At 40.2% G+C, this 25,014-nt stretch overlaps 1 protein-coding gene across 1 annotated transcript in view; it reads left to right on the forward strand.

Annotated features, from left to right (window-relative positions):
• The window catches only part of PDZRN4 (PDZ domain containing ring finger 4), a 248,803-nt gene that overhangs the window by 194,246 nt on the left and 29,543 nt on the right, over positions 1-25,014 (forward strand). Inside the window, exons 4-5 of the mRNA XM_086740010.1 lie at positions 10,821-11,074; positions 12,648-12,750. Of these exons, the coding sequence (XP_086596136.1) occupies positions 10,821-11,074; positions 12,648-12,750 (357 nt within the window). The remainder of the gene's footprint in view (positions 1-10,820; positions 11,075-12,647; positions 12,751-25,014) is intronic.

Raw genomic sequence — 25,014 nt, forward strand, 5'->3', positions numbered from 1 at the left:
GGTGGAACAGCAGCTCTGACACACTCTTGCCATGCACCCAGAGCTGCCTGGGAAAAGGAAATGGATGAGCGTTGTGTGAACTTCCTCAGTAATCGCCCTTTGCTGGTGTTTGGAGAGGTTGTTGCAGAAACGAGCTGGCTAATTCGTTCTCTCCTGAAGCCAGTATGGAGTGGCTTCATGAGTAGATTTTGTGCAGGGGAAGGTTCGCTTTGCAGATGTTAGGTACTATAGCTGCACAGGAGCGGCTGCTGCTGCTGACGCTGCAGAGACCAAACCCAAGAAGATAAAGGAAGTAAAAGGAGCAAGAGAAAGATAAGGGAGGGAAGCCAAAGAGGCAAGTGGAGTGAAACAGAGGAAGAAAGTGGTGAAGGGAAGCAGAGATATGGAGAGAGGAAGGAGAGAGACACTCCAGAAGGAAGAACAGACGTAGAAACACTGGGACAGAAATAGCAGCTGTGATTGATTTTCAGCTAGGAAGGAGCTGCAGCTCTTACTGCTGAAGAGGTGTACACAATCGTGGTGCTGTGTAAATAAGGTAGTATTAGGCTGGTTCTGATATTCATATCCCTTACAATTTTTCCTGGAATGGAAGGAATGTGGAAATTAAACTTCAGAAACTAAAAAAAATATTTCTCTGACAGTGCAGTAAGCCATCACTCAGTAGAAAAGTAAAGTAATCCTGCATGACTAAATAGTCTTTAAAATACTATGAAAGTAAGAGAGAGAAGCAAAAGGGAATGAACAGACACAAATTTGTTTTATAAGATATCTCTTTGTGCACCTACGTGTAGTTTCTTTTACGTTCATTGTGTGTAACTAAACATGTACAAGCACACTGTTGTTAATATTACCTGCTCTCATGGGTGTTAATGTTACCTGCTGTCTTGATGTTCAAACAAAAGTTATTGCTAAGCTTTCCTAAGAGCTATTGGGAACTTTCTGGTACAAAAACATCTGATGGACTTCTGAATGGCAAGTGAGGTCCCATCGCTTACTTCATTTTATCAAATGCATGGTTCCTCTGAATTCACATTTTATTTTTCTTTGAAAAAGAGATCAGGAAAGTTGCCATATGCCGTGTTCCAGAGACAGGATGAAGTTAAACTTCATTGTAATCTATTGCTGTGTCAGCCCCCATGGCTGAGCCACTGTGAATATGTGTGAGCTCATGAAAAGTATTTTTAAAATGTTTAGTCTTGTAAAAAGTTTGAAAGAATTTTTCCGAGTACTATTATGCACGAAAAAGTTTGCGGGTGTGCTTCTTCTGGAGTAAATTCATGAAGCTCAATGGAGAATTATTAGTGTTGAGGCAGCATGAGAAAAGAATGGAAAAATAATGAAAGGGACCCTCCAAGTTTTATTTCAAGAGAGGAGGAGCCTTTACTATTCCTTCAAGATGACAATTAAAATATATACACAGTGAGAAACGCATGTTAAAGTAGAGCAAGTCTGTTGTACATTCATTAAAGAAAAGCAAGTGTAGATGCTTTTAGGGAGCGCTCTTAACCTTAGCACTTCATGTTGTCGACACCCCAGCAGGACATCAAGTTGGGTACTTCACCTGGAGTACTGCATCCAGTTCTGGAGCCCCCAACATAAGAAGGACATGGACCAGTTGGAGAGGGTCCAGAGGAGGGCCACAAAGATGATCAGAGGGCTGGAGCACCTTTCCTATGAGGACAGGCTGAGAGAGTTGGGGCTGTTCAGCCTGGAGAAGAGGAGGTTCGGGGGAGACCTTATAGTGGCCTTTTAGTACCTAAAGGGGGCCTACAAGAAAGATGGGGAAAGACTCTGTAGCAGGGTCTGTTGTGACAGGACTAGGGGTAATAGTTTCAAAATAGAGGGAGGTAGATTTAGATTAGATATTAGGAATTTTTTTTTTTTACAATGAGAGTTGTAAAACACTGGAACAGGTTTCCCAGAGAGGTGGTGGATGCCCCATCCCTGGAAACATTCAAGGCCAGGTTGGACGGGGCTCTGAGCAACCTGATGTAGTTGGAGATGTCCCTGCTCTTTGCAGGGGGGTTGGACTAGATGGCCTTTGAAGATCCCTTCCAACCCGAACCATTCTATGATTCTAAATGTGTGGCAGCACCTGGGGCTGGCCAGGGTTTCAGTCAGGGATGGGACCAGGCTCAGTGCTCTGACGTTGGATTTAACATTGCTGCTTTTTGGCACCTGGAGTACCCTCTTGGCCAAGGCGAAACTCTACTTACTAGAGAGGCTGGAGGCAACGTGCTGGCAGCTGCTCTTCTCTGCAGCTTCTGAGATCCAGCCCAGTGCGCTGGTGCTTGCTGGTGGATGTGCTGGCGGAAACGTGCCCCTTTGCTGGGGTGACAAGTGTTGTGCATGGGGGAAGCAGGCTCCCGGCACCAGCACAGTGGTGGGGAGCAGGGTGGTGAGACCCAGGCAAGTGCCTGTGCTGCCACCGCCGTCTGTCCTGTTCCTGCACGGCTGGAGCAGGTGGGAGTTAGTCCTTAGCCCTGGGAGAGCTCTAGCTCTCGCTGTGCTACCTTAAATTGAATTTAAAAATAAATAATAAAATCTGCCTTGTGCTTAACTGCGTGACTTAAATGGGGGATTTTAATAATGTGCCAACAGCAGCAGTTTGGAGTATCTTACTGAGGAAAAGGTCACTGTGCCCATAAGTTATCCTAGCATTTGATCAGTGGACTCTTTTCCAAAGACTTTAAGTCTCATTATTCACTGCTTATAAAGTCACTTGAGATATAAAAAGTCTTTTTATAGTAATGAAAGAACTCCCACAATTAGCCAGAAGGCAGCCATCTATCTTTTTAAACTACTCGGTTTGGAGGAGACCAGGAGTTTCAGGCATCTGTACGTGGATGAATTGTTATGACAGTGATAAGTGTAACATTCATGTGGCAATGCCAGCCGCGGCTGAGTTCATGGAAGGCTGAGGGGTTTTTTTTTGGAGGTGAAAGAAAGAGTTTTTTTGTTAGTGAAATGTAGAATGTGATTCCTTGAAAAGGAGAAAAGTGACTACACATTAGAGAGTCCTGAAATCTGCCATTCAGCTCTTCCATTCTTCTTTGGGAATTACAGATTATTAAATAATGTTGTTAATTTGATCTCCTAAAACTTTAATGGTAACTACCTTTTGAAATACCTTTTCCCTAAGAAAAATACATACTGTTGAAAAGGAATTGGAAAGTGAGCTGGTGGTAGAGCAGAGATATTGTGAAGTTCACAACATTCTGTGCAGGGGCTTAGAGATAAAAATTATTTGTTCTGAGCATCCACACTGGCCTTTGATTGTTATTTTCCCCACCATTGCAGGGTTACTGTCTGTGGTAGATCTCATGAGAGGTTTATATAATGTCCTATCCACAAACAGAAAAGGTTTGCAATGATGGATGTAATAAATGATGATCTAATTATATAAAGACGTAACTCAACGTATTTTATGCATGCCGCAGCTAGTTCAGTCTTTACTGCCCTCAGGCAGAATCCTAATGTCATCAGAAAAACTGTTTGTCAATATTAAAAGCAATTTACATGGTAAATACACTCCAGCCTTGTTACATCACCATCTGGGTTAGCTGAGCATTTATGTTGGTACCAGGAGGTGCTGGCCAAGGCAGACGTCACGAGTGTTCAGATGGCCCAGCTGTCACCGTGGGAGGATGACAAGTGCTGCCGTTCACACCCCACTGGAAGGGGACAGATTCGGTGAGAGGGCAGCTGGAGGTCTTCATGGAGAAAGGTTTGGGAAAGGAAGGATGGATGGTGCTGGAATTGAGAGGCATGAGAGGAGGGAGACCCCCGAGGAGCAAAGAAAGATCCACTCTGACAGAAAAAGGCAGAGTGAGAGGAGCAAAGAGCCTAAGAGAGAGGAGAGAAGAGAGAAACCAGAGATGGCAAGGAGAATGACACTTGGAATACCAGCTGGAATAGGGTGCAAAAAAAGATGGCCACAGCAACTGGTAACATGTCTGCTGGGCACACTGAGGGAATTGAAAAAGAGAATAGTGGCTGCTCAGAAATGCTTGTCTGCTAGTGCGTGGCTCCGGGCAGCTCACTATGAAACTAATGCAGTGATTCTTAAATTTAATTTGGTGTTTTCATTTCACTCACAACAAAGAGAACTGCAGATAACACAAACCAAGAGAATTGCAGATGCAATGCCCTCTTTTAAAACTCAAGTGAACCTTTTCTGAGCTGTTGTGCTTTCTGAGCTGAGCTTTCTGAGCTGTTCTGATGTTGTTGAGTATCAGCTCCAAAGGACTTGAAAGGATCTTTGTGAGATGTGCATGGCTGTAACACACCATGAGGAGGTGGAGGAGTTATTCTCTGCTTGCACAGACTGCCAAACCTCAAATCCTGTAAAGTGCAGGAATTCAGGTCGTATTTTGGCCACACATTAAAACTGCGAATTCAGTAGTGCTTTTAAACTGGTTGGAGCGGGCATAGTTAACCTGGAGGTGTGAATTGTAGCATCCAAGTGGTTTTTTTCTGAAATACGTCTCAAGGTAAGGGCTCAGATCCACAAAGAGGCTTTAGGCATGGAAATGTCAGGTGTCTCACAGGGTGGACTTTTCCATACAGTGTTAGAGGAGACTGAAACGCTCAAAGGCATTTGTGGTGAATGATGGTTGTGCCTAACCCGGCCAACTGGCAGCCGGCTATCAGCGTGCATCCAAAACACCATAATTTTCCTATACTCAATACCTTAAATGCAATTAGTCAGTCAATAAATTTGGGATTTTAAACCCCAGACCTCCTCCTAAAGGTGTTCAGTGATTTCTTGGCTTACAATGGGCTTGACTTTTCTTTCAAAACTTAGAGCATGATTCTGCACACGAAGTTTTGAGAGAGACTTCTTATAGTAGCAGTTTTGTTTTAGTTAGAGATGACTGAGTAGAGAGGGGAAAATAATGGAGAAAAGATATTAAACTAGAGGTTGTATTTGTTGGAGAATCAAACTTGCACAAGCACTTCTGTATTAGTTACTTTGCTCAGTCGTTTGGTCTCATGATGAGAACTATTTCTCCATTCCTTGTACATCAACCGGGGGCACTTTTTCCAATCCAGTTTAAAAATCTTTTGGATTCCTTAGGATAGCTCATTAGACAATACTTCCTGACAACGTCCAGCTCCTCACTGGAGTCTTTTGGAGATGCGACTTGTCCTTCATAGAGAGGAGTTGCAGTTGTCAGACCTGCCCACAGATGCACTGATTGTGGTGGACAAGTCTGACAAAATGAAGCATCGCCTTGAGGCCAGTGGAGAGAAGAATGCTTTTTTTTTCTGACAGCTGCTGTTTAGATAATCAAAATTGCTGGGAAGTCACTGGGTTGTCTTCCTCTGGAAGGAATCTTTACGGAGTGGAAATATGTATATTTCTATGTCTTCTCACTTTTTGTAGCATTTATTTTGTCTTGCTTGGAGTAAGGCTTAGCCATAGGCTTTTCAGCTACAATAGATTTCTGCTAAGTACTGGGAAATGGAAGTGGTGTTGGTTACGCATAGGAGGATGCACAAAAAGCTGCAGTGCTGGGCATTGCCTGGGTCTATTCAGTATTGTCAAACCAGCTACACAAGCTATCAAACAGGACAAACCTCGTATCTACAGGTAACGGAGATGTAATTCTCATTACAAGCCTGTGGTTCAGCCTGAGGGAAGCAGGCAGAGCCTGCATGTTCAGCTGCTTGTGGTGGCTTTTAGGAGGGATGACAAGATTTGGCGGTCAGGGCAACAAAGGATCAAATGGGAACAAGCATCGCTTAACTCATCTGGCTAAGGAAGAGGAAATGTCATTAACCAGCATAATAAAAGTTGTCCCTCTACTGAACTTGCCTGAACCCTGACTGAGATAGTGGTATTGGGTAATGGCTGAATTTGCTGCCTTTCAGATTAACTTGCTCAAGAAGTGCAGCTTAGTAGTGAACTGTAACCTGAAAGGTCGACGTGTCGAATGCTCTTTCTGTAGATGAACTATCGTATTTGCATTAGTGGAAGAGTTGCAGTGTCCTCTCCAGGATGCACATCACTGGTAACTCACATGTTCTGTGTCCCCCTGTCCTGCCTGGAGAGCTTCACAGCTGGTGGCCCTCAGCGCTGGAAATTTTCTAGAGGCTGTATGTGCCAAAAGATGTAAGTTTGGGAGGAAGGTGGTGTGCTTTTCTTCTTTTTCTTTCTTTTTTTCTGTGTAATTAGGTCTCAAATTCCTGTCCTATAGAAGGACTGGTCAAACTAAAGGACAGTGTTTGATCCTTTGTGCCAGTTTGCCATCCAAGGATGCACCCAGGGTGTGGTAGACTGGATGTATTTAGGACGAGGGATTTGAGGTGAAGACTGCTGTGATGAGAGCAGATTCAGCACCTGTCAGGTCAGAGGCACCTTCTGCGTGGGTGTTGAAATCTCCCAGGACAGTGAGCCTTATGTGAACTCCATCATCATGTCAGACAGCATCTCTGTCATTTGTCTGGGAAACTCTTATGTCTGGACATCTCTGCTCTAGCAGAATGCTCCGGTTATTTTTCCCTTTCCCCTTACTGATTAAATGGAGGGTCTCCAAGGATTTTACTTCAGCAGAGCTGATCTTAAATTTCAACTTGCGTATGCCAGGTATTTGCTGAGGTTAGGAGGTTATCTCATGAGCTGCTAATGTGACACTTTTTTTGTGATGGTTGCATTTACATGACTACACATCTTTTTTTTACTTTTTTCCCTTTTACCCTTTCTCCCTTTCTTCCTTTTTTCCTTTTTTCTCTAAATATGAGGGAAGTCAAGACTATAGGAAACATATCAATGTTTCTGGCCCTCTTGATTCAAAAATTCTGGTCAGTGTTAAAACACGTTATTAAGAGCTGAAAAGTGTTAGAAGATAAAGCTGTTTCATTTCTTAGTCACAGGTACTCAGATTCTGGAAGCAGTCTTCCTTGAAGGACTGATTTTCCTTTTTTTTTTTTTTTTTTAAGAACTCAAAGCACAGGGATAAACTAACCACCATTTGCCTACATTTTATTTTTTTAGTAACTATTTTGTTATTTAGTCCTGTCCCTCCTTCCTTTTCTGCTGTCCACCTCTGTGTGAGCAGGAATAAACCTATGTACAGTGGTGCTATTATTAGAGGTGGCAGTTGGCTAGCGTCATTTGATTTGCGCATGAAAGACAAAGCCCATTTGCTTGTTATTTTCTGATGCTGATGAAGTTTTACGTGTGGCTGGATTTAGAGCAAGAATCCAAAGGGGATGGCCAGGATCCAGGCAGTGGCCACCAGTCACTCTGGGGAAGACGTTGACAAGTGGCCCAGACTTTGCAGTGTGTCCAAAAGCAGGGGGAGAGAGTTCATTAAACAGAAGCTTAATCAAACAGGGCAAGAGGATGGTTTACATGAGAAGAGATATATTCTTTACTTAACATTCAGAACTTGCTTGTGGATTAATTAGCCCATCTGCTACAACAAATGTATTCCTATGTCCTTGTGTTGACTGTTAGAAGTGACTGATTTCTCTATCCGCTTAAAATAGTACCCTGGATTCCACTGAAAGCAACCTTTCCGAGGCAAGGAATTTATTTAATCATCCACTAAGAACCTGTAAGTGGCTTGCTGTAAATAAGTGCTCAGCTGTCTACGGCTCCCAGGGTAACAATATATGAGTGTTAAGTTGGGGGATAATGCAGGAGGCAGAAAACCCTTAAAGAAGCTAGGTGAAGAGAGCTTCCAACCCCATCTGTAGTATTGGCTTTAGGTTTTAAAATAAATTCTCTCTTCCTGACCCCAAGTGGGCAGGACAGCTGCCAGCACAGAGTAATTCAGCTATAGATTTTCTTCTGAGAAAGGCAGCATTCATAAATTAGGTGACCTTTATGCAGATCGACAAAGTATGTTGATGAACTTCAAGTGACAATTTAAACAAGTACTGGGTATTCGAAGTGCTCATATTTCATAAGAAACCATCATAAAGGACAGAATGTTTTTAAAGTCTTTAAATTAAATAGGCATTTAAATGAAAATAGAGGTCAGTCATAGATTCCAAGGATAAATGAAAATGTGCATCTTTTGTTATTTATCACAATCACACGATTTTAAAATATTATTATTCTTTGGAAATAAAATTTGCATGTAAATGGCATTGTTGTGTATTTATGTCAATTTCCTCTGAAGAAGTGTTAAGTATTGACTGATGTCAACAAACAGAGCTTGTGGTTTTCCAAAAAGAAATCTAATAATATATTTTATATGCTATCCAGATATCTTTTTGCTTTGCTAATGTGGATCTGTGATAAAATGGTCAGCTTGTGCCAAAAATCATGTGGTTCAGCTGGGAAACAGAAAGACTGTGTGTTTTATACCTGAATAGGGGAAAAAAAATATACAGTGCTATGTTTTTATTCACAAGCATTTACTTTCAGGAGAAACACCATATAGTTATCTGAAACATTAAAATATTTAAAGGGCTTGAGAAGGCAGGGAAGTAATTTTTCTGTTCCTAGGCCCTTAGGAATGAGAGTTACTCAGAGGCCCTATAGGATGCTCTTGTTACAAAAACTGCAGAAACTGTGAAAACTGTGGAAAATTATGTCCTTGATAGGATCTGGCTAAGAAGCAAGAATGAAGCAGAGGCTGGAACTGAAGAGTGACTAGCAGACCCAGGCTGGAAGCTTTATCTCTAATTGCCTCTGTTAGATGGGGCTGAGTCTGAACACCCTGGCAGTGTAACTTGTGCTATCAGAGAGAGTTTGCAGAAGCTTACTCCTTGGGGAAATTTCTTCTATTTTCTTATAACATAACTTATTCTTGGCTGTTCTGGCGCTTCCTCTTATATATGGCTGGTATTTTTCTATGTAATTAGATTAATGTAACCAAAGATTATCATTTGATGGATGATGACTTCTATTATAAAATCTTAACAAAAAACCTTAGCATTTTGGGCTTCAGTCATCAGAGAAACTGTACATATTCATTAAACTTAGGTGACATATTACATATTACATATTGATCACAGTCTAGGATACTGTGATACAGTACTTCTGGGGACCCAAAGCATTCAGCACAGGGAGTTTTGACCTTTTTTATGTATAGAAATCTGTAAGGTAGTTTCACCACATACAGCATCAGGGCTAGTTAGAAAGATCAATTGACCTTTGCATTGGTGCCTACACTACAGTCTGGTTATTTTGCGTGTCTTCTTGAGTAACGTGGCCACAAAAGTGCTGCTGCTTTGGAAGCTGTGTCAGAGGATAGCTGGTTCTACCTTATACTTGGGCATGCATTCTGGATATGTATTGAGTTGATATATACATGTAATTAATGATCAGTTGTATCCTAACCATCCACATGAATAGACAAAACTGTGGTTGCATGTGTTGCCTCAAATATGACATTTTTAATTGCAAATGCTTCTTTTGGCAGGCTTAACAATGTTACTGAAGGCTGCTGATCAGCTCTTCTGAGTTTGCTGGCATTGTTCTTGTTTGTATGTTTTTCCTTTTTTCACAAGAAAGTTCCAAGAATTTCTTGAATGAAACAGTGATGTGGCAAAGCAAGTTTGTTTTCAACCAACATTTGCAGGCATTGGGGAAAAGTCAGTTATGAAGTCTGTCCCGTTTTGGGGGAGAGTTTAGACATAGTTAATTAAGCAGACGTTTTATGACTTCACTGTCGATACAATGAAAGTAATTTGGGCATGAACTTGCAGCAGAATCTATTTCTGATTTCCTGCCAGTGTAGATATTTTCCCAGGGATATAATTTTTAATCAGGCTTTGGTACCCTTAGATATTCACATTTGTTGCTAGAAAACCCGGCCTTTCCACCCTGGCACAGGATTATCTCATCTCCACAGCAGCTCAGAACAGTTAGGTCCTGTGCAGCAGTCAACAGCAGTCCCATTTCTCTGGAAACACCACAATGGTATTTTCTGTGTAAGGATGTTGCACAGCCCCTGTGTCCAAGGGCTCAGCTACTGCCTGCCATTAACAAATTAGCCCTCACATTTTGTAGTGGGCTGACACTTGGCAAGTTTGACCTAAAGACCTGAATTCATATGAATTTAGCATCACTCAGCCTTGCAGTTACCCTTTTTAACATCAGAAGTCCTCATCTGGACTGGGAGGAATTTGCTGCTTTGCCTGTAGCAGAGAAAACCTTGCCACAGTCTTCTAGTTTTGCCAAGCTATGTGGTGCATTTGCAGCATAATTTTCTCTGGCTTATTATTTGTCTGTTTGTAGCAAATTATTTCTTCAATTTGTTTGATTTAGATTTCTCTTTCCTTAAAAGAGCAGCAGCTGACTGTGTTAGTCAAGTCTTCCTATCTTTGGTCTTAATGATTGTATAATGGCCACAGCAGATAAGTGACAAAACATTGAAAATTGGCCTTGTTTCTTTTTAGGCATCGGAGACATGCTTATTGACATCTGCATTAATAACAATGCTGTGCCAGAAATCCTGTAAAACAGTTGCATGCCATAGAAAATGCTGAAATTGAAAATTAAAGGCACTCTTCTTTTTTTTTATTTGTATTTTATGAGGTGAATAAAATAGCATGAGAGAAGTAACTTTAAATGTCCTTTTTAAATGCTCTAGTTTCTTTGCTGTGTTCAGATTCCATTGGGACAGTTACGGAAGAGTTCAAATCATTTCTAATTTCTAGCAAAGATTAAAGCATTTGTTTCTCCTCCCAGCCTTATCTTTTCTCTTGCATGGATGCCAAAATGAGGTCCGCTCAATGTCAGCACGTGGCTTGATATACTACAGAAATAATTAATCCCTCTGTATTTTACACCCACATTTTTATGCTGTCTTTTCTCTTGTGAGTAATCTTTGGTATGTTTTTCTCTTTTTCTCTAGGTCAATGGGAAGGACCTCTCCAAGGCCACTCACGAAGAGGCAGTGGAAGCTTTTCGCAATGCCAAGGAGCCAATTGTAGTTCAGGTTTTACGACGAGCTCCAATTAGCAAAGCTCATGGTAGCTCTCAGGATGTTCAGCTTGTGGATGCCTGCACTCAAACCGACATCACTTTTGAGCACATTATGGCTCTGGCTAAACTAAGGGCTTCCACACCACCAGTTCCTGATATTTGCCCTTTTCTACTTTCAGACAGGTATGGATTATCTTCACCTGCTGTTTACCTGTGGGATTGAGTTGTTGCAGTGGCAGGCTTGTAGCCTTCTCTTGAAAGTCTCAGGAACACTTTAAATAAATTATAAATGTTATTGATAACCACTGTCTAATTCAGGCTTCAGTGATGGTTTTCCTAAACTCTGCTACAGGAAGGAATCTTGGCCATGTTTACTTTATGTTAATGTGTTTGTTCATCTAAAGCTAAGCCATAGTCAAGAAGAAAAACACTTCTCTGTTACAAAGTACCAAAAAGGCTTCTTCAGTCTAGAAAGAGCTGTCTTGTTGCTTTCTGTTCTTCCAAATTTCTTACCAAAAAGTCAAAGAAACAAATTATTTAATTTAAAGGTCCCCTTATCAAAAGAAAAACAACTTCAAAAAAATAGAGATCAAAAGTACAGTTTCACCTGTCATGTGGCAAATGGTATGAATTACATTCATAATTTCAGTTGAATTCTTTGAAACTGGATTGAATGCAAACATCAGCAAGGTGGTGCTTACACAAAAGTAGAGTGTAAACTTCTTCCTCTTTGGACTCCACCTCATGAGTAACATTGTCTAGTGGTGGACCCTTGCCCTCTGCTGTGGCCAGCAAAACTATGATAGCCCTAGAGCTTTCCCACTGACATCCTGGCATGGCGCACACGTCTGCGGAATTGATGCTAATGGAGAACATACCACTCTTTGCTTTGAGGTAGCTCCATTTTTAGAAGTTCTAGGTAAGCTGGGTAGGTGATTATTTCAGAAAGAACTTGCCAGCCGAATACTGGATTGAGCCTACCACTTACTGCTGCACAGCTAGGAAACTGGTATGTGTGTATTTTTGAGTTGTCACTAGATATTACTAAACTGTGTGCTACTGTGATTGAAGTTCCCATGCCCTCAGCATGGGGAAAAGTTTTGTACCTCTGCTAAGATAGATCCACACTGGATGCTGCGTGGTTGGGATCCACCCTTGGGTCTAAGGCTGTACCTAAGTGCACATTGTAAAGACCTTATTCTTTGTGCTCCAAGCCCATTTAACAGTGCAGTTTACTGACGTTTTTAAGTGTGCAGTTTACTCAAATGCACTTCAACACCCTGTTATCAGTTTAACAGAAGAGCATAATACAAGTTGTTTTAGGCAAGTGCTTCAGCAATTTGTGAGCCTGGTGTGGGTTGTAGATTGTGGACATTCAAGATTTTATAATCATATCATTAGTGAGTTGCCCCTGGCCATGACACAGCATGTGAATCTGGAGTTAGGTACATTTATGAGCATAAGGAATCCCAAATTGTCACGATTAAGTAGTTTGGTCCAAAACAGACCTTTTTAAGAAATCACGCTGTGTAAATCTGACAAAAGATGAACCTAGCAAAATGAAGAGTATGAGGTTTTGAAAATAAAACAGCCCTTGCTACTCTTGGTACAGTTCCTTTCAGACTGTCAGAAAAGTCAGAGTAGCATTTCAGATATAAGAAAACTACAGAGAAGTGTGATTTTTTTTTTGTCACTTTTTAATTTAAGAAAACCTATTGCCTCATCTACTGTTGTTGTACTGCTTTGTTCCACATAGCTGCCATTCTCTTCACCCTGCGGAGCATGAGTTTTATGAAGGTAATGAGTATCTTTCCAGCCTGCCTGCTGATGCAGATAGAGCAGAGGACTTTGAGTATGAGGTAAGATCACTGGCATGCTGCATCCTCTTGTTCTGTTATTACAGATATGATATTTGCACAGCTGATAGCAGGCTCCTCTGAGAAAAAAATAAAAGTGGGAATACTTCTTAAAAAAAATCAGCACCAAAGACTATTTTATACTTGTTTAATGTCACAAGCTTTACTGGGGTTAGGCTACACACGTGGAATGTGAAAGCAGATGAGTGCCTACATACAAGCCAGGAGGCTTATTAAGCAGGTTCCCTCTTTGTGCAGTGGAGACTGTAACTCAGATGCTTTGTTTTTGCAGTTTTAACACTTTAAATCAAGTCTTTCCAAAATTAAAAATGGTAACTGGAAGCTTAATTGCTTTTTTCCCCCCTAAATTTAAGAATTAATTGGCCTTGTGTGTCAGTTGCCTTAGGGATCAGTCTTCCAGATACTTGGGTGCGTGCCTGAGTGTTAGTAAGTTCAGGCTACAACTTTGAAAATGAATATAATTTCTAATACTTGCTCTTTGATATTTGACATTGTAAGTATTGCAATCACAAGAAATTGTGCTCTGTACCACATATCTCCCTTTGCTGTTAATGCGTTGTGCTCTCCGGTGACAAGGGTGGATGTGTTTCTGAGTCACAGGAAAATAATTATGTGAGGCTTTCCAAAATGATAACATGTGGTTGGTGATGTTGCTGTTCATTAGATTTTCATTTCAATATCTAAGTAGTCTTCTTGTCGGACAGTCATTAGCTTTTCGTATTTTCCACTATCATCCACTAACAAAATATTTGTAGGGACAGGCATAAGAAGCAGATGGTTCTTTTTATTATTAAACAGTGCTGAGTCTTTGGATAAGTTCAAGTTACTGTATTTTAAATAAGAGTGATTATAAATAATTAAATATCTTTAATACAAGATCAAAAATATCCTACCCTCCTGTTTGCTCTACCTTAAGAAACCTTTTTAAAGGTTTCATATAACTGGTTGACATTTGGAAATCAAATGAATGGCAAAAGCTTTGGCAAATATCCAGTGTGTTCACTTTTATTGTGTCTTTAACAGCTAAGATGCTCTATTGCAAGTTCAGCCCATTGTTCTTTTTTTCCAGCAGCCCGGGGAATCTGAAATTCTTCCCTCAGGAAGCAGAAAAATCAAATAACATCTACTTAGTGAATCTCAATCAGAACAAGCAAACTTTTATTTGAACTCCTCAAAAAATCGTTGCTAGGGATTAGTGAAATCCTTATTTCTTCCCACTTGGGTTTTGGTGTGATATCTCACAGAACAAAAGTCTTAGAGTTTAAGTTCTGTTTTGACTTCCCATGTGTAATATAATATTAAATTTCTCTGTCAAGTGTGTTTGTTTGTGGTATTTCTTCCTTAAATTTAATAAAAACTATTTTTCTAGTAATATTTAAATAAATTAGTAATGTAAGCATCTAGAAAGAATACTAAAAAAAAGGTTAGATAAAAATAATTTTCACCATTTAATCACAATATCACTGACGTATTAAAATACTAACATTTTAAATTTTTAAAGAGTCTACCTAAGTGGAATCAAATCGTCTTCATGACCATTATTAATCCCTAATAATAGCTGGCATAAGTATTGTGGCAACAGCAAATGCTTGGGCAAATTCTCTGCTGCCTGTAATCGCTACTAATCACACCATCACAGTCATTAATTTGCTGTCAGCTGTGATACACTTGCCCAAGGCAAATTTACTGAGTGACTGAAATGAAGTGTTTCATGTGAAATTTAAATAGGGAAGGAACTGTCTACCTTCCTTTGAGAAGAATGCTTTCTACTAAGTATGAAAGTTTTGAAGAAGAAACAAGAACACCTCAGAGTCTTTAACTAGCAGAGCTCTGAACATGAAAGACATTCCCAAAATTTAAGCCCATTTGGTAATATTATGATTTAGGTTACTCATTGGTTGTATTATCAGTTATTTCAGGACCTTATAAAATGTTATTAAGCTCCCTTGCCATAACTAGGTAGCTGGAAAAATTGAGAACATTGTCCCCACAGATATATATCTCCATCCAAAAAAAGCCCATTCTCATAAAGGACAGAGTCAAAAGGGATTTTCTAGCTGCTATTGCCGATCCAGGGGATGACCAGCAGCACAGTGAGCATAGCCGGGCCCGTGGTCTAATGCTGTCGAGGTCTCTACAACAGTATTGGCTTAGGTGTACCCTGCTGTGGCCACTCAGTCCCACCCTTGCCCTGATGTTTTCTTGCCCCTCGGTTATGCCAGTGTTACTTTCTGTGAAACAGGTGTGAGAAGTAATCCAATATTTTTTTTTAAATCATTTTTAGAAGGGTTGTTTTTAACCTAGCCCGGCTGCCTGATCTAATTTCCAGCATAGCTCCACAAGCTGCTGTGCTGTGGCAACAGCATTGGGGAAGGAAAAAATGCTCAAGCACTCAGGAAGACAGCAACTTATAAAATCAACATTGTCCACGCACCATCTAAGGGTGAAAGCAGCAAGAACAGAGGGTGCAGAAGCTCTGCTCATGCCACCCTGGAGGCTGCAGGCTGAGTGGAAGGAGCACAGAGGCTTCTCTGTCTCCCACCATTCGATATCTCCTCTGTTTAGGGGAAAGAGGTTTATTGTTATTACTGTGCCTTGTGTAGAAGAAGGATTGTATCAGTGCTTCCTGATTTTATCATTGTTTTTTTTTCTTCGTAACAACTTTCTGGTGTGAACCTTAGCGAATCACACACAGCAAAAAACCTACCTGGTGTCAGGAATATGGTCCAGTTCCCATACTGCACATTAGCGTTCCCATTGTACTAAAAGGATACAGATAAGCAGCTTACAGATCTCAATGGCATCCTTAATAATTTTTAAATTAATTCAAAGCCAAACTTGGATATTTCAGAAAGGCAATGAAACAAAATAGTGAGCAGAAAAAGAACTAGAGCAACACCTTGTTATTTCCTAGAAATGGTTTGTAAGTGAAGAATGCTTCAGTTCTGAGACACAAATGCATAATACTCCGACAATTTAGGAAGTAAGGAAATAAGATGACTAGCAACTGACGTGCTGTGAACAAGAATGTTTTCCAAGAAAGAAAATGTCTTGAAAAGCTTTGATCAATTTGGAACTTGCTTACAGATGTGTGCTCGCGTTTGAGTACCTGAATTACCACCGTAAGAAGCAAACAGGAGGATCACATATGATTGCCAGCACTGGGGATATGAACTTGTGCTTGCCAGTGGATTTGGTAGGATTACACACTTACAGGACTCTTCTACTCCATCTGTAAGCTAGAAAAACCCAGTGGGTTGTGCTCAGATTGTCACAACGCAATAAAATCAAGTATAAGCCAATTGTGTTGGAAGGTTGAACTCCCTGGGAATCTCATTAGGCTCTATACAGTACCATACTTTAAACAAATGGCTGGGAAGATGATGAAGCTGGAGGATTGCTGATAGCCAACTTGAGCATCCTTATGTTGCTGCTGGAAAACTTGTCCTAAAGAGAATCTGAATTGTTGGTAAATATTGAGACAAGGGTCAGAGCCAGCATCAGTCAGTGCTGGCAGAAAGAGATCAAAAGATTTCCAATTTTGGCATAGCCAGATACCCATGAGGACTTCTAAGATAAAGCAGGAATTGACCAATTTGTAGATGTTCAGTTGGACTTGCAGTCAGAATCACTGAAAGAGAGCCAAAGATACTCAGGGCAAACCCACCCAGTCTGGCTGTGAGCGGCTGTTGTGCTGCTGGAATTACATCGTGTGATGTTAGAGTATATGTCACACTCTCTGGTACCATTGAGGTGAAAGGACTAAAAGCGTCACAGCCCCCAGTAAATTTGTGCTAAACATGATTCTAAAATTTGCTGTTGTAAGAAGAAAAGAAGATACTGGTGGTAGGGAGGAGTAAATAAGCTAATAGACATAGACTTTAATAACATTTCTGAACCTACTCTCCAGGCAAGAGAAACATCATGTACTTGGTTTGGAATGTTGGCAGTAATATAGAAATTAAGGGGACAAAGTCACTTACATAATGAATGGGTGAAAAAAATAGGTTAAAAAACCCCCAAAGAATGCTGTAGAGACAAAGCTGGACAAAAGAAAGCATCACTGGTGTCTGGTCCTACCTATTCAGTCTGAGGAGACTGCCTTTCAATAGGAGCGGGAGAAGAAAATAAGATGTTACAAGCAGGCACAAGCAGGTAGTGTCGTTTAGTCAACAGGTCCTTGTCCAAGGGCAGAGACATTCGTACCATCTGTGTACTGAAGTAGCTTTTGAGCAAAACCAAAACGGGAACTGATTGGTTCCTGCTGTGAGCGCCAATATCTCTGGGCAATTACAGCTTTTAAAATCTCATATATCTGAGAGATTCTTATTTCTAGCTGAGAGGAGTTGTGAAGGTTTGAGTTGACCCTATATGAAGTTGTGAAGTACTCTGATGCTCTTCGCTTAAGGTCTTAGAAACCATTGAGCCGCATTATTTCACTCTTCTGCTCGGGAAGTTAGTGCATGTCACTAAATCAACAGACTACCACATGAGGCATGTGCAGGTGAAATCTTTCTGTGGTTAGTTTTTATGAAGCCTTTTGTGTCCAGACAATGAAAGGATCAGAGGTCCTGCAGGAAACAACAGCCACAAAAGAGCATAGTATTTTGAGAAAAAGCCATGTGAGATATTTCCCACCTGATGACTCTGTGAAGCTGGGAGCATAAGCTAGAAGCTACACACCTGCTGTTTTGATTCCTCCTGGGCTCTGGAAAAATAGGACTTCTGGAAACTAGAGGATTCATATGAAAGTTACTTGACTCCATCATCACCATCTCCTCCGAAGCGGAGCAACTTGTAGTGCTCTGGGGGTTGGTTAATAACTCAGGGCGAAAATGAATACTCTTAAGTTCATGTTCTGCTCTGTAGACCCAAGGTATAGATTTTCAGCCAGAATAAGGAAATAAATGTGTGTATATGCATGTTGAATGTAAGTGCTAATTTATGGTTATGCACAGCTGTTCATTTAAACATTTTGATAAGTATTTGCACTCATAAGTCTGTTAACTGTAAATGTAGATTAGTCCTTTAAGTTTATCACTGGCCTGATCCAAACGCACTGAAATTGCTAAGGTTTCCGACTGACCTGAGCATTTCTGGGTCAGATACTGTCGACTGATTTCATAGGTGACTAAAAATGGGCCTTGAAGAGAGAAAAGCTAGAAAACTTTGGCAATTGGCCACAAGTAAGGTTTTGTGTAGACCTCTTCTCACTGAACACTTAAAACTCCCGTAGGGGAGAATTTTATCCTGTTCCCTTAATTTCTCTTAACGTATCGAGCATTGCAGCAGATGCAGTGCAGTGGTAATGCATTGGTTTACTCTTCTAGTAATGCTCACTCCATCATGATGAGGGAAGGTATTTCAGGTGCAAATTCAGATTTCCCTTTTCTGTGACATAATCATTTTGAAGTGATTGGTATTATTAGCATTTTTTCATTAGAACAAAAGAAGGAGTCATTTTCTTCATATTAGCAATCTGAGTGAGGCTGTTTATCTGAATAAAGTTACTTGAACGTCTGAGTATTTGTGAGTTGAGGCCCTCATGTGCCACTAAAGTGTGGTCTCCAGTGACCTTCTGTACGGCCCACCACTGCTGTAACAGGCCAAGAGAGACCTCCCTGCCCTGTAAATTCGTATTTAAGGACTTTTCAACACATGAATTATTTAACCAGTAAACTGAACAGATCTGTCTATCTTGTAAATACATATTTAGGGCCTTTTTAACATGAGGATTACTGAGCTGATAGCCTGTAACAGCTCCCTTCAGAGCTGTGATCGCTTGCAAACACCCCTGTGTGAGCATTACAGGCACTTGCGGCAATGCAATTGGAGCTCCTGTTTCAATTGCTAACACCTGAATAAACAGTTTTTATGGAAGCAGCTTCTGTGCACACACACTGCCAGTGCTTCCGATCGCTGCAGTCAGGCTCTTTTGTTTTGTTACCTGATAAGTGTTTCTATACAACAAAGCTAACCCAGAAGATGGATGTGTAACCATCAAAATGGAAACCATTCCTTAGATAGGAGTTTTCTAGAAACTCCTTACATGTAGCATGGAATTTCTCTATACAACTATTAAGTCATGGTTTTTTTATTTAATAATATAAAGCAGTGAGAGAGAGAGGGAAACTCTGTTTTGACAGGGATCACTCAAGCCAAGTTGCAACCATGCTCAGGTAGAATGACAGTGACGTGAAGGGGCAGAACCACTATAATACCTCTGTGACTTGCTATCAGGTTTTAGTGCTTGTTTTGTCAATGTTTCCTGCTGCAATTGGATATTCTTTTTTTCCCTGAACTTCTTCAAACTTGGGATGAATCAAAAAAGAGCCTTTAGTGAATAAAAGGTGTTTTTTTAAATCAGCAACCACCAGTAATTTAAAGGAGAAGGCTTCAAGAAATGAGAATCCTAGTAGAGACATGAGTCTTGAGGTGTAGAAGAGCTGAAATGGTGGACAAGGTTGTGTCTTCCCATTGTCATCAGACCTGGCTGGTGCAGTAAGGGGAATGTGAAAAGGCTCACTGGTAAATGTCTAGATTTTCAATGGAAAAGTGGATACTTCTCACCAAGTGCCTTACCTTAGGCAGCTGCTGTTGTGGTGGAGGGAATGATCTAACAGCTCAGAGTGGGCTTCGATAAACTGGGACTTACTGTATTATGTTTATTTTCTAACTATAAGTTTGTAACTGCCTAGTGGTTATGGCTGAATTGTGGATGTCCCATGGTAGGGACACATTTTACTGACACCATTATTCTGATATTTTGTGGCATTTCTTAATATTATATAGCCTCTGCTGTTCAGAAGTGAGCAGGCATGTGTGTGCATGTGATCGGTGGCCTTGATTGCTTAGGAGAGTCTGTCTGGTTTGTGGGGTCTTGGGGTGATTTTTTTTTTCCATTCTTACCTGTTACATCATACAAATCCAGAGAAAAAGATAGACTATATTTTATGTCCTGTATTGCTACAGGAACTCACAAGCAGGTGAACTAAGGATAGTCGTATTGAGAGACTTGCCAAGTCAGTCAGTGACAGAACTGGCAGTAAAACCCAGGAGCCTTTACTTGTAATGCATCTCTTTTTTGGCCATTAAATCACTCTTCCTCCTTGCTAGTTGTTGGATCATTTAGATGTAAGAGGATGTCAGGATAGTTTCTGCCACAGTTGTTTGTTAATTTTGAGTGTGTTACTATATGTCACCATGAAATTTCTGACATTCAAAGCAGATGAAGTTGTTGTCATCTCATCTCCCCTAAGTAATGAATATCCCAATTTAGGGTTTTGAATTGTGTCCACAACTACAGAGGATCATGAGAGAGTGGGGAGAAAAAGACACAAAACTGAGATGGGCAAATTTATCAAAGTTATTGCCATTTATTGTGTTTTAAAACAGGAGGAAAGTATATCAAGTCAGTGATACTCATTTTGTTTCATGATTTCATAAAACACAGAGTTACTCCTTGCTTCACCTGAAAGCTGATAAAAATTCTTCCCTGTTGTCAGAGCTCATGTTTTCCCAGGAAAATGAAGAAAAGTGAGCTTAATTCAGCAGCACTTTATTGTTGGGCAACATTACAACATATGGCATGTGTTTTTCACTCAGTGAAGGAAGAGAAAGGTGCTGGCAATATTTTTGTATTTATGGAAATCTGTGGATTATAAATCTTTTGTTTTGGAGAAATGCTTTGTTTAGACGGTTTTAATACTGTTATACCACATGCCTCCATATATGCTTTACAGTGAAAATGTTTCTAAGAGTTTTATTGATACGATTATTCACATGCTTTCAGCTTGAAAGTTTGTGTAGTATGTCTTGGAGACGTGGAATCTAGCTATACAGACAAAAGATCGGAGAAAATAATTTCTTTTACATATTCTTGTAAAAATAACCTAAGTCACGTTAACCAGCTTATTAAAATGTTGCTATTTTAAAGCATAGTATCCTAAGAAATTCGAGAGCACAGCAAGCAAGGGCTGAATCCCCTTAGCAAGAGGGAACCTTTTACAAGAAAATGGACTTTAAACAAGGTTTCAATATTATGCATGCTGGGCCTTCAGAGGAGAAATCAAAAAAGCAGGAGAGGTCTTTTCTCTGGAAGTTTGCTTTTTTATTTAATGAGGCAGCTCTTCAAAGAGAATGTGATAGTCATTCCTGGAGGGCATGGTTTGGTGAGCAGGAATACAGGTGAAACTGTATTGTGCATCAAAAAAGCAGATGATGAGTTTGCTTTGTATTTCATCTCATGATTTCATCAATCTGTACAAGTATATGTTTGGGGGTGGAGGACATTTCCGTGTGTAACAGAAGTTTGAACAGCTGAAACTCAGCATGGATATGGTGCCCATAGACCTCATTTTGGTGCCAGGAAAATAAAAATGTGTTCTGAAAGTCATTGCGTATCACTTCATGTGCTTGATTTATAGGCACATGTATGTGATTAAAATTTGCATATTTTAACTATACATATTTTAATATGTATTTATGTCAAAGAAAATAGGAACATCCATGGGGTGGGATTTTAGCTTAGTGCTTTTAAGAATTTCTAATTTTATAAGCTAAACTTTAAATTTAGATTTTTCGTAGTCTTTTGCCGTTACTGTGTCTGAAAAGCATAAAGTGAATTACAAGAAGTTGTATTTCTCACAACTGTCTAAAACTGAAAAATTACATTTTCAACTTGATTTTAATTAATATTCCAAAATAGCTTTCACACAGTTGTAGATCACGGCTGTCCAAATGTGTGCAATTGTAACTGGTTAGGAGCTTGAATCTACAGCTACATGTTCTGCTGTCCAGATAAATACTCGCTGCAGCAGATGTTGGCACATCTGTTATGCCTCCCCATTTCGATTGGCTGCCCAGGTGTTTAGAAAGTGCTGATGAGGCAAATAAATCTTCTGACACGTTTCAGGCCCAAAGCAGGCAGGCAGCAGTAATAATGCTGTTTACGAAGCCAAGTGCTGGGCAGAAATACAGCAAAAATAAAGTATGATTTTACTTGTAATAAGTGAAATTTATTGTAAAAGGTGAAACCTGATTATGCCAGGTGAATCTCAGCTGCAGTTATGACAACCCAAAAACCTCTGAACTTTGTGTATCTAAGGCTTGTTGGCTAGAAAAAGGCACCTGCTACAGTTTAGAAAGAGCTCTGAGCTACGAAGGGGCTCTTTAATAAACTTACGAGAGTTAGGGATCAGGTTTAGAAACAACTGCAGCATATGTATTTTTTGGAAGGGGAATAGCTGTCTACTGAGGTCTTGAAGTTCCTGATTTTATTATTTATAATTCTTACTTTCAACAGGTTTTCTTCTACTCTTTGAAGTGTATCAGGTCTGAATGGTTTTGTACCATTAGAGTCAGGAAAATGCCAGACACTGGGGTCTTCTCCTGAGAAGGCCCATGGTGTATCAAAGAGGGCATTCATGGACAGAGAAGGATATATCCGGCATCCTCAAGTGCAGAGAGTGGTTTCCAAGTACATAGATCTTTTACAGGTGTTGGATCCTTTCCAGACTTTAATTTCCAGCACAATGAATGGCAAACAGAAATGTAGGAGAAGTCACTGTAAAGATTTTAGCACTGATGTCATGTGCTAATATTGTCCCATTCCCTTCAGTCACTGCTAAATTTCCAAACTGCTTTCAAGTATCACTATTTGAGGCAAGTCCAGAAATTGCAGATAGAGCCTATCACAGAGGGGAAAAGAAGTGGGTGCTGATTATATAGCTGATATATAATAGATATATATATATGACATATATAGTTATAGTTAGTTGTGTTTTATAGTATGCATTCTACAACATTTATGGACAGCTCTTCCAATGTTCTACTGCCCTTATGGTAAGAAGCCCTTTCCTGATATCCCTCAGGAATCTCCTGAGTAGCAACTTGTGTCTGTTGTCTCCTGTGGCTGCCACTGTGCACCACTGTGCCCGGTCCTGACTTCTCTGGACCTTTGCGTTTGGTACTTGAAGGAAGCAATAAGATCCCTTTATTAAGAAGATAGTTCTCTTCAAAAGGCTAACTGAATGCAGTTCTCCTAACTAGGAGACGTGCTCCAGCCTCCTAATCAGTTAGTGGACTTCTAGCCAGGTGCAGAGTGCAGTATTCCTACCTGATAACCAAGAGAAGGTCCATTCTAACATTTTAGGACAAAGCCATTTTCATTGGAAAATAGACTGGGGAGCAAATTCTGAAAAGCCCCAAAACCCAAAAATGTGACTGGCAAAGTTTCAGGGGTTTCTTTCCACCCCACTCACACCACTCCCCACTTAAATGCCTGAGACCAGTGATTCCTTAGCTGTATAAAAGTTTCAATATGGGGGTCAGGATAGTAGCTTTAATGAAAAGTCAGAATTTTTGTCTTCAGATACATGTAATAATAAATCTCTTTCTTTTATTTTTGTCCAAAAGCGAAGGACTCCTTCAGAATATAGAGTCTGTGAGCCAATTTGACAGTTTAGTATATTCACAGACACTGCACAATGGAGGAGTTACTACTCCAGTCTGCTTATCTTATTTTACCGTAAAGTTCAGTTTCTGTCTTGTATATGCTTTTCTCATCTACTTAGTTCAATGAGAAGACAGTGAGAATGGAGAATCTAAGATTAGTGAAAAATAAACCCTTAGCTGCATATCGTCAACTAGTTAATTATAAACTCTTCTCATATCCTTGCAACTTCACACTTATATTGAGAGAAAGACCGAAAGTAAGGACCAAAGCTGACTGCTGAGAAATAGTATATATAAGCAGCTCATCATGGATATCTTTGCTTAGAAAGCAAGAACTCATGGTTTTCTCAAGTGCAGGACATACCAGAAAGGGTGTACATATATGTATATGTAACATAGGAAAATATATGTATATAGTTAAGTACTTCTAATAAATTAACATTCATACTGCACCGTGGGGAAAGAACAGAAATAAAGAAAATGAATAGAGAGATAGAAGACTCAGGGAGAAAAGTAAGACCGTGGCTTGTTTGAAATAACAAAGTATGCTGAGGACATTTTACTTTCCAGTAAGTGTGATCATCCAGGCAATAGGGAAAAAAAATGTTTTTTAATAGTGCTTAGGGTACTTTATGTTTAATACTTCCCATATGGGTTGATTTTTACATTTATCTTTTTGACAGGGATCTGAAGATGTGGTATTATGCATGCTAGCTAAGGGGGAAAACTCAGGTTCAAGTGGATGTTTGTGACTTCCTGGAGGATATACTGTCAGCTGTTGAGCCTTTTGCAGCCAGGAAGCCTGCAATCTGTAAGGGACTGGTTTTCCCCTCTTTGTCGTCCTTATGAGACACACTCACTGTAAAGTCCACCATGTGTCTTTAAGCTCAAGGTTTAAAATATCCTTTAAAAGCAAGGCAGAAAGGCCACACCAAGACTGCGAGGCCTGCAGAATTAAAAGTTGTGTTTATTTCATCCACATATGCTTAGACTCTTCTTCTCACTGCGACACTGAATTTCTTCATAGCACGGTGATCAAAGGTGTCTCACATTCATAGTCCAGCTCCATCGCTCATCCAGCCCAGCCCATTCCCCCATCTGCTCCATGACTGCTATCCGCCCCCCGTCCTCACCCATTGGGAGTCTTAGCTGACGCTTGGGTGTCTTCCTCCTCCCACTCATGGCTATCAGACTGTTACTGGTCATCACACATTAGACTGCTGAATATGCCCTGGCAGGCTTGCCATGCCTTAAATTGCTCCATTGTTTGATTTTGTACGTACAAGTGTAGTGCACACTTTCTCTCCAGAGCTTCAGGGAGAGAGTGAATTCCCACATCCAGTGGAGTGTCTTTATTATCAAAGGATTTGTCAGCTATAGGGCCAAATTCTGCTCCCACAGTTGCAAGATGGTATTTTATTAATAGATGTCTGTATATCAGCATACTAATTCTGTTTTTTTCAGCTACTACTTTTTTTTTCTTCCTTTTTTATTTTTTTTTAACATTGGTATCATTGTCTACAGCATCCTGCTATCCCAGAGCACTCTTTGTCTGGACACAAAGCAGCATGTGGCTCTAAGTGTAGCTATAAAGAAGAGATCAGCAGGAAAGTGATTTTGTTTTTAAATATTTCTCATTCTGTCTTGTATTTGCTTTTGGATTATGCTTTTGAGAAACGCTTGCTGATATTTTTCCTTTCTGCTTTGATGTAAACAAATCTTGTGTCAGAGATTCTTAAAGCTAAACCGGACTTTAAAAAATGAGGATTAAATGAGACTTTATCCTATCAG

Source organism: Chlamydotis macqueenii, chromosome 1, assembly GCF_036417535.1.
Source record: "Chlamydotis macqueenii isolate bChlMac1 chromosome 1, bChlMac1.mat, whole genome shotgun sequence".
Classification (NCBI taxonomy): Eukaryota; Metazoa; Chordata; class Aves; order Otidiformes; family Otididae; genus Chlamydotis; species Chlamydotis macqueenii.